The sequence below is a fragment of the Micropterus dolomieu genome, linkage group LG19, assembly GCF_021292245.1.
Source record: "Micropterus dolomieu isolate WLL.071019.BEF.003 ecotype Adirondacks linkage group LG19, ASM2129224v1, whole genome shotgun sequence".
Taxonomy (NCBI): Eukaryota; Metazoa; Chordata; class Actinopteri; order Centrarchiformes; family Centrarchidae; genus Micropterus; species Micropterus dolomieu.
Genome location: NC_060168.1, coordinates 34,944,798 through 34,954,113, shown reverse-complemented (window position 1 = coordinate 34,954,113; position 9,316 = coordinate 34,944,798). Strand labels below are relative to the sequence as shown.

The 9,316-nt window shown below is 47.4% G+C and overlaps 2 protein-coding genes across 4 annotated transcripts in view; one reads left to right on the top strand and one right to left on the bottom strand.

The window, feature by feature from the left end:
* On the bottom strand, window positions 1-3,958 carry LOC123957596 (mediator of RNA polymerase II transcription subunit 16-like; the record flags this gene model as incomplete). Of its 3 annotated transcripts, none has more annotated exon segments than XM_046030514.1 (8): window positions 1-112; window positions 195-300; window positions 1,178-1,327; window positions 1,422-1,703; window positions 1,793-1,962; window positions 2,077-2,184; window positions 2,637-2,815; window positions 3,843-3,958. In XM_046030514.1, coding segments are annotated over 7 exon segments (1,067 nt in total), but the record flags the coding sequence as incomplete, so codon positions are not given.
* Window positions 3,959-5,314: 1,356 nt separating this feature from the next.
* Window positions 5,315-9,316, top strand: part of tmem259 (transmembrane protein 259) — a 10,721-nt gene continuing 6,719 nt past the window's right edge. The window contains exons 1-2 of the mRNA XM_046030508.1: window positions 5,315-5,740; window positions 8,747-9,122. Coding sequence (XP_045886464.1) covers window positions 8,904-9,122 — 219 coding nt within the window. The 5' untranslated portion in view covers window positions 5,315-5,740; window positions 8,747-8,903. The remainder of the gene's footprint in view (window positions 5,741-8,746; window positions 9,123-9,316) is intronic.

The window sequence follows — 9,316 nt, the reverse complement described above, 5'->3', positions numbered from 1 at the left end:
GTGTTGGAGATGGAGATGGGCAGTTTGGGCAGCGCGACGGCCGACACTCGCTCCAGATCGTTGGTGGTGGTCAGGATCCGCCACTTCAGGATGGTGGGCTGCTTCTCCCCGACTGGACACGGCAAGGAGGTCAGAGGTCAAACATCGTCACGCCAAAGCTGTTAGAACCAGATAGACCGGTGTGCGTTTCTTACCGACTGGTGACCGGTGCTGGAAGATGTTGTTGACAGGAAGTCCCTCCTTCCTCAGGGACCAGCACTCCACGATGCTGCCGCTCTGATTGGACGCACACAGCAGAACCTGCAACACACACACATTCTGTCAGGTTCTCTGGTTCTACAGCTGCTGGAGGTTCGGTGGGGCCGAGTCTTATCTGTGCTTCATGTTCTCAGATCTGTCAGAACCGAACGTCACTACTGTTTGGTTCAGGCACTGAAATTAGAACCCGCCAAACATGGTACACCGTCTGCAGCAAAATCATCAGGTCATCTTCCACCGTGGTGCATTCAGAGTTCTCTTTCAGGTTCTCCTGGTTACCTGTTCAGAGTTCTCTCTGGTTCTCCTGGTTACCTGTTCAGAGTTCTCTCTGGTTCTCCTGGTTACCTGTTCTGAGTTCTCTCTGGTTCTCTCTCTCTGGTTCTCCTGGTTACCTGTTCAGAGTTCTCTCTGGTTCTACTGGTTCTCTCCCTGGTTCTCCTGGTTACCTGTTCTGAGTTCTCTCTGGTTCTCCTGGCTACCTGTTCAGGGTTCTCTCTGGTTCTACTGGTTCTCCTGGTTACCTGTTCTGAGTTCTCTCTGGTTCTCCTGGTTCCCTCTCTCTGGTTCTCCTGGTTACCTGTTCAGAGTTCTCTCTGGTTCTCCTGGCTACCTGTTCAGGGTTCTCTCTGGTTCTCCTGGCTACCTGTTCAGGGTTCTCTCTGGTTCTCCTGGTTCTCTCCCTGGTTCTCCTGGTTACCTGTTCTGAGTTCTCTCTGGTTCTCCTGGTTCTCTCTCTCTGGTTCTCCTGGCTACCTGTTCTGAGTTCTCTCTGGTTCTCCTGGTTCTCTCTCTCTGGTTCTCCTGGCTACCTGTTCTGAGTTCCCTCTGGTTCTACTGGTTCTCTCCCTGGTTCTCCTGGTTACCTGTTCTGAGTTCTCTCTGGTTCTCCTGGTTCTCTCTCTCTGGTTCTCCTGGTTACCTGTTCTGAGTTCTCCCTGGTGAGGAACTTGAGGTGGGTGACGGCAGGGTACTTCTCCCTCCTCAGAGGGTCGGTGGTGCAGCGCAGGAACAGGGATGGTAACAGTTCTGTGTCGATGCGACACTTCTCGCTCACCACGCTCACCACCACCTGCACACAGAACGTCAGAGAGGTTATCCACCCTGATGGTGGAACCAGTAAAAGGTCAGAGGTCATGGTGAACTGTTTAAACAGGGTTCCTGACCTTGTAGAACTGGACGGGGGACGAGCTGCTGCCGTCGGTCGCTGCCACCACGATGTTCCCTCCCCCGGTGAAGGCTATGTCGGCTAACGCCACTCTTCCTCGTAGCCGGCACAGACTCTCGCTGGCGGTCAGCAGAGCGCCGCCCGGCTTCAACAACGACACAGTGACCAAACCGCTCACCGTCACCGCCATCCAGCCCTCCATCGGCTTCCCGCCAAACAGAGTCAGAGACGGCGAGAACTTCACCCGGGAAAACTTCTCACCGAAGTTTGTCGAACCCGACTGAACCAAGAGAAAACAAGAACCATTATGTCTCACTGTCTGACAGGTTACAGGTGAATATCTGACATGTGACCATGTTTCAGCGTTACCATCTCGACGTGCAACGCCAGCTTGACACCATTGTGCAGCCAGCTCAGAGCTACGATTGGATCTCCGTCCAGAGAGCTGGACAGGACGCTCTCCCAGCTGTTCACCAGGTGATCGGACATCGACCAGCATTTAATCTGTCCGTCACCGTCTGCAGACAGCAGCCTCGAACCTGGACACACCAGCAGAACCAGATCTATGTCACACCTGAACTCTGACTGGCAGCCCGAACACCAGGTGAGGCCACATAGGGTCCACAATCAACAGCTGTGAGTGTTAACCTCACCTGATTGGTCCCACTCCAAACAGGAAATGACCTCAGTGTGTCCAGAGTTGATGGAATAAACATCCCAGGGGTGCTCGGTGTCGATGATGTGGATCATGTGACTGACCTCTAAAACACACACACACACACACAAAGGATTGCAGGTTCTGTTGCTGGGCGTTAAGTTCTCAAAGCAAGACCACAATGACTTCCTGCTACGCTGCATGGGGGGGAGGGGGCGTGTCTGTTTGTCAGGGGGCGTGTCTGTGCTGCAGGTGTGTGTGTTTGTCAGGGGGCGTGTCTGTGCTGCAGGTGTGTGTGTTTGTCAGGGGGCGTGTCTGTGCTGCAGGTGTGTGTGTTTGTCAGGGGGTGTGTCTGTGCTGCAGGTGTGTGTGTTTGTCAGGGGGCGTGTCTGTGCTGCAGGTGTGTGTGTTTGTCAGGGGGCGTGTCTGTGCTGCAGGTGTGTTTGTCGTGTCTGTGCTGCAGGTGTGTTTGTCGGGGGCGTGTCTGTGCTGCAGGTGTGTTTGTCGGGGGCGTGTCTGTGCTGCAGGTGTGTTTGGAGGGGGCGTGTCTGTGCTTACCTTTGTCGTCGTCCTCATTCTTCAGGTCTGTGGTGAACGCCACCAGGTTCCTGCAGGACCAGGAGCAGACCAGAGGGATGGAGGGACAGTGAGTACTCTTTGGACGTTTCTCCCACTCACACACGTACGCCAGCTCCATGATTTCACCACAGAAGAAGGAGGCCAGGAGGACGCCTCACCTGGAAACACACAGACACAGGTGAAGGAGGCCACGGACTCGCATCGTAAAAACAACATTCAACGTGTTTTCTCTCTCAGGCTCCATCACTGATGGATTTTAATTAATGACCATCGTCTCACAGTTTCATCATTCAACGTTGTTACGGAGTTCTGCTTCCTGTTTTATATTAACGACACGTGAATAAACATTAAAACTGCATGTCAGAATGTTTCTTTGGCTGTTTGAGAAAATATTAAACTCTTTTCCTCTGAGGTTTTTATAAACTGACCTGATCTGATGGATTCTGTCTCATTTCATTCACTTCTATTTTAAACAAGCTGATTTAAATTGAAGTTTAATTATTTAAACTTTTTCACATGTTTTAAAATAAATCTGAAAATCTACATTAAAGCCAGAACTGACTTTGAAAGTGTGATGAAACGCTGCTTACACATGAATGCATGAGTGATAATAAAGCTTTAAAATACTGTATAGACACTATGAGTACATTTTGCTGATACTACTTTCGTACTTTTATATACTACTTGCTTGAAACGTAGTACTGAAGTGAAGGACGTGAATATTTCTTCCACTATTGCTACTCTCCTGTTCAGCATCTGTTCGACCCTCCGCTGCGAACTCCCTTTAAAAAACACTGAATTTAAGGAGATTTCTTTCCTACAGTTGGTGTGAGTCCGGCTGTAGATTCAACCTAAACACCGAGACTTTCCTGTAAAACCAGCAGCTCTGTGCAGAAAATATCTGCCGAATTAAACAAGACTCTGTTCAGAACGCCGCTCAGTTAATGGATGATAGTTAGAAGTAGTTTGTTTGTAGGTAAGAAGTAATAAACACAGACGAACATAGTAGAATTGTCAGTTAGCCGCTAACATTAGCTTAACTTACTATGATTTAAGCTCCAGTAAAGCAGAAACAAATAAAATACGTCAGTTTTCCTGATAAATGATGAACTTTAACGTTTAAAATGAAAAATATAAAATAAATAAGTAGGGTCAGTTTCTGCTGTAGAACAAAATATTACGTACATCGGTGGATGTTAGCCGTTAGCCGTTAGCTGCTGCAACAAACAAACCTTTCACTTCAACGTTGCTTCAGGACCCCTCAGGTCACAGAGCTGTCTCTACTTGTGCCTGTCTGTAAAACAATTAAGGAAACTGTGATCAAACTGCGACTCTGTGTTTGACTTCGTGTGTAACGCTTTTATTTATTATTATAAAATAATATTTATCTCTGTATCGTGCTTTAATAACATGTACAGTCTTTGTATCGGCTCCGTAACTGACATGGCGCCGGTGGGCAGCCTCCTCTGCAGGGTGCGTGTGATCGGTTTCCCCTGAGTCTGGTCTTGCAGGTGCATCAGAATACATATTAAACCTATGTTGGTGCATCTGTGAAGCATAATTCAGTCTTGTGCTGTCAGGAATCACAACCCAGGAGGTTTAAATTTAACTAAATTGTATTTATAAAGCGTCCTTGTGCTGAACAGTGGTGGGGACAGGGCTCCGATTAAGTGGTGGGGTGATACACGATATTGGTTTCTTCATGAGAAGATATTCTATCACCATTTAAAGGAATCTCCAATGCAGAAATATAGGAGTGGGGCACCAATTTATGGTTAAAATGTTTTTATTTAGCCTGTGTAAAGGGAAACACAAATTAAAACTGTAAACTTCTACCAGAATCTAAGTCAGTGCAGCTTTCAGGCATTCTGTGCTGCATTCAGATCTTTTTCTCCTGTAATATCATCCCTGCTGAGTCATGACTTTTCTCCTCTTTTGTCATGTTCACAGGGAGAGAACGGAAAAGAAACTCTGTCAACAAGTTGTTAAAGTTACTGATCGGTGCTGCACCTTTGTGGGTCATTTTATAATCAGTTACTTCTTTTTTTTAGCTTAAGTTCCTTTTTTTGGACAATGAAAAGTTATGGGAACATGAGGGCTCAGATTAGCGGTGTGACGATACACAATACTGGGTTCACAAGAAGAAGATGAGAAGATATTTTAACACTATTTAAAAAGAATATTTAATGCAGAAATGTGCAAGTTGGGGCTCTGGAGGTCCCCCCCTGACGATTTGGAGCATTAAACACTTGATTTCATGCAATCTTGAGAAATTCATTGCACCAGTTTCTGGTGGAAATGTTTTTATTTACATGAAGGGAAACACCAAGTTCAGGTGATTCAACACAAAAATAAAATGCAGTAATCAGCAGCTTGTTTTCTTGGGGGGGTGATGCAGATTTGTTTCTTCTATATTTAAATGGCTTTGCATGTTTTCTTCTTGCGCAAATAAACTTTTCTCAAAGCATTTTCACTTGTTAGTTAACATTTAATGTTCCAAGCTCAGAACATTTTTAAGAAATGCTTTTAAAAAGTGACAAAATGAGGAGTCCCCGGTGTAAACGACACCTGTGAATCTCACTGTGTTTTGATTTTGTACATTAATAAAGCTGCAGGGAGGGAGGGGGTACTGGGACAAACTGGACCCTGCAGTCACCAGAGTCAGTCTCGCGGAGGGCGGGTCAGCTGCACCTGGCAGACAGAACTCGGGGAGAAGTCTACCGGTTCTAAAGGACCCGTATTTCCGCTGTGGTCGTGGTTCCGTCAGTCTCCCGTTAGCTCCCGTTAGCCGAACTGAAGCTCAGAGTTCGTGTGGAACCTCCTGAAGAACCCGCGGACTCTTTTATCTCCGGTTCTGTCGGATCACTGTGAAATGGCGCCTCGCAGAGTCCCGGGCCGGCTAGCTGGAAGCTAACGCCGTCTGCAACTAGCTTTAGCTGCCATTAGCTTCCCGTCGCGCTATCTACCAGCGCACCGCTAGCGCGCTAACAGTGCTAAGCAGCTAGCTGTTGCTTGTTTGTTCTGGTGAAAAGACAGAGAAGAAGACGTCAGCATGGACACACGGCCGCGGAGGAAATAACCAGGTAAGCTTTAGCTGTAGCTCAGAGATGAAGTGTTAGCTGGAGGATGCTACCTGCTGAAGCAGAGAGACGACGGGCCCCAAACACAGGTAGGACAAGCAGCCTGTACTCTCCTGCTGGTACAAGTACACGCTCTGGTACTGCTAGATGTACTGCACAGGTATTTACTGACGCACACAGACGGAAGGACCGTCAGATGCTTCAGACAGCTGATAGAACCTCATCAGATGTGTGTCTGTCTCCTGTCCTCAGCTCGAGACGCCCTGATTCACAGCTGTCAGGTTGGGACAGGCAGATATTTAGAGAACCTGGAAACTGATTCTTGGCCTTCAGCGTTGACCGATATTTAGAGAGCAGGACGTAATGCTGATATCGGAACAGGTCCTGTATGATCCTACCGCAGGAACGTGTTTTATTAATGAATGAAACTGGCTGATGCTTAAAAGAGAGCAGGGTTCTCTATTCTCTACAGGAGAACTAGATTTCAGTCCCTCCAGGACTTGGCGGGCCCAACATGCGTCGCTTTCCTCGCCAGAGTTTGATCACTGCTATAAACTGAGTGTTGACACACGACGTCATGATGTCTGTCAGCAGAGGACTTTAAATCAGCCCTATGCTAATGTGTTCATAGTAAAGTTTAACTACAGCTGGAATCAAGTAGGTAGTTCAGCTTCCTCTTTTCTCCCAGCAGCCTCCTGTTGTGGCCCTCAGAGCTCCCTGAAGACGTTTTAATCCCTAAAGTTAATTTAATAGAAGAAGTTAACTCTGAGCTCCTCCTGTCAGAAAACATTTATCAGAACAGAATCCGATCGTTTAAAACCTCACGTCAGCAGTACCAAACCCTGTACCCTTAAAGTGATACCGATACCAACAGAGTACTTCGTTCAATACTTTGCATAAAAGGTCACCTGATTAGTAGCTTAGTATTATTTTTATTGTTGTAATGGACACGTGAGGTGATCCGGTCTGTTTCAAATTACTGCTACATAAAGAGTGTTGGGAAAGTGTATCACAGGCTCCTCGTCCTGATTAGGTCGTCCTCACTGGCCTATCAGGGGAGAGACTGCAGCTTGGGAGTTATTTTTTATTGGAATGAGAGGAGGACTGAAATAGTTTAGTGACCAAATAAGTTGTGGGAAACAAGGTATTATTTTTTTTGATACTTGTGTTGAAAGTAAACAACGGAAGAGCTTTTAAACAGACAGAGAGATCTGTTTAAACAAGTCACTAAACTAAAGCCGATCAAACCAGCTGCAGCAGCTTCAGCACGTCGTTCTGGATGACGTGCAGGCGTCGGGAAGATCAGCTGATCGCTGTTGCGCCATGAAAGTTTTAACTGATGTGACGGAACGCAGCGATCGATCCGTGACACGTGAACAGCAAATAAAAATGTAGGGAGAAGTGTTCAATGATGCCACAAGATGAAACCAACGGAAGGCCGAGCTTGTGCTGATAAAACCGCAACAGTGACGCACACGTCTGTTAAAGTCAGCGCGGACTGAGCGCGTGCAGTTTATGATGCAGACGCACCAGGAACAAAAAGGCTGCTCTTCTCTTTCTTTAGGTGTTTTGTTTGCTATTTGGCTGCAAGCAAATCGATACAAACAGTCATTTTCTGCTGCGATCTGGTTAGAAAAAGTGAAGTTCTGGTTCTACTTGATACCGGGCTGTTTCGGTACCCATCCCTACCGGCGCCGCCCCTGCTCTCAGCAGCTGTTTGTCAGCAAGCAGAGATTCAGAATCTCCGCTCTGATTGGTCCTCACCAAACAACGCTCTGAAGCAGTCAGTGACGTCGCTGATAGGCGTCACAGCGTCTTGCGTCTTTCTTGCACGAATTGAACATTTTCAACGAGCGAATGCCTTTCCCGACAGGAAATCACGTTTCTCCGCGTCTTTGCAGTGACTCTGTAAGTAACGTAAATGCTCCCTATAGCGCCTCTCTAGTCTTTTCGACCACTCAAAGCGCTTTGACGCTACATCTGCACATTCATTCACTGGCGGAACGGCCACCAGGGGCAATTTGGGGTTCAGTATCTTGCCCAAGGACACTTCGACACGCAGCCCGGAGGAACCGCCGACCTTCCGATTAACGGCCAACCCGCTCTGTCTCCTGAGCCACGGCCGTAATCACACAGCACCTCAAGAACACGAACCCCCCAAAATAAAAAGATATGTAATATTTGTTGCGTTAGCGGTAGTGTTGTAGTCAAGACCACCCAAACCGAGACCCAAGTCAAGACGGAGACTTGATATTCCCAAAGTTATGGTCTTGACTAGTCTTGAAATAAAATCCAGAGTCCTCAATATCCGAGACCGAGACAAGACGGAGCACAAATGCGGTCGAGTCCGAGACGAGACCAAGACCAACAATATGTGGTCTTAAGACCGGTCTCGAGTACTACAGCACTAGTTAGCGGTATTTTCACAAAAGGTTAGACTTATAGAATTTTTATAAAAACAGCTTCTCAGCAAGAAACGAGTGAAGCACAAATATCGAAACCTGAAGTCATCCTGCACACGAGCGGTCGCCCAGCTCGTCATGTGGAAACTGAAAAGTGTCTGAAACCAAACCAGTCGTGTGATCTTTAATGTAAACCTTAGATTGGGACTGAATATTTAATCTAGATTATGTGCGGTGGTGTTTTATGTCGCGTCAACTGTCCGGGTTATAATTGATTTGTTTGTTTGGTTCGTCTTCCTGCGCGGGGACTACAGATGGACACGTGTTGTGGCATAAACTAAATCTGGAGATTCAATGTTCGTGTGATCGATTGAATTGGCTGTTCTTCTTCATCTCATCATCATTAGAACACGGAAACTAAATAGTTTTTACGACCCTGTCTGTCAAAATGACGCAAAGTGTGACGCAGCCTCAAACAGAGAGACAGTAATAATAATAAAAGGCCGGGACCCTTCAGGGACTCTGATCGACGGAAGGTCTCCCTTCTAGTTTGGAGTCACTACTTGATCAATACTGAGAGTTTTCATTGGTTCATTCTCTCCCACAGTTTCAGCCGAAGAAGTTGGTCGGTCAGCTCGCTGTGAATCAGACTCTGCAGACCTTAATCTGACCCCGGGTCAGAGCTTTACCTTCTCTGAGGAGCCCCGCAGCCGCCATGCTGACCTAGAACCAGCTGTCTGTGCAGTGTGAATAATCCAGAGACCATGTCTGAGAACCAGGCCAACAACAACAACGTCCCCCTGAACAACAACAACAACAACATGGGACCCAACAGGATCCGAAACCCCAACATCAACCAGAACCCCCTCATCAACGTCCGAGACCGCCTCTTCCACGCCCTCTTCTTCAAGATGGCCGTCACATACGCCCGCCTGTTCCCGCCGTCCTTCAGGAGAGTCTTTGAGTTCTTCGTCCTGCTCAAGGTGAGAAAATCAATCTATTGATCCTCAGACTCGTTTAACCCTTTTTGTTCTTCACTGTAACTTAAACCTGAGTCATAATGTGGACCGCCGAGTCTAAGGGCGGACGCCCGAGTCATTATGTAGACCCCCCAGTCATATTGTAGACCGCCGAGTCTCAGGGCGGACGCCCGAGTCATTATGTAGACCCCCCAGTC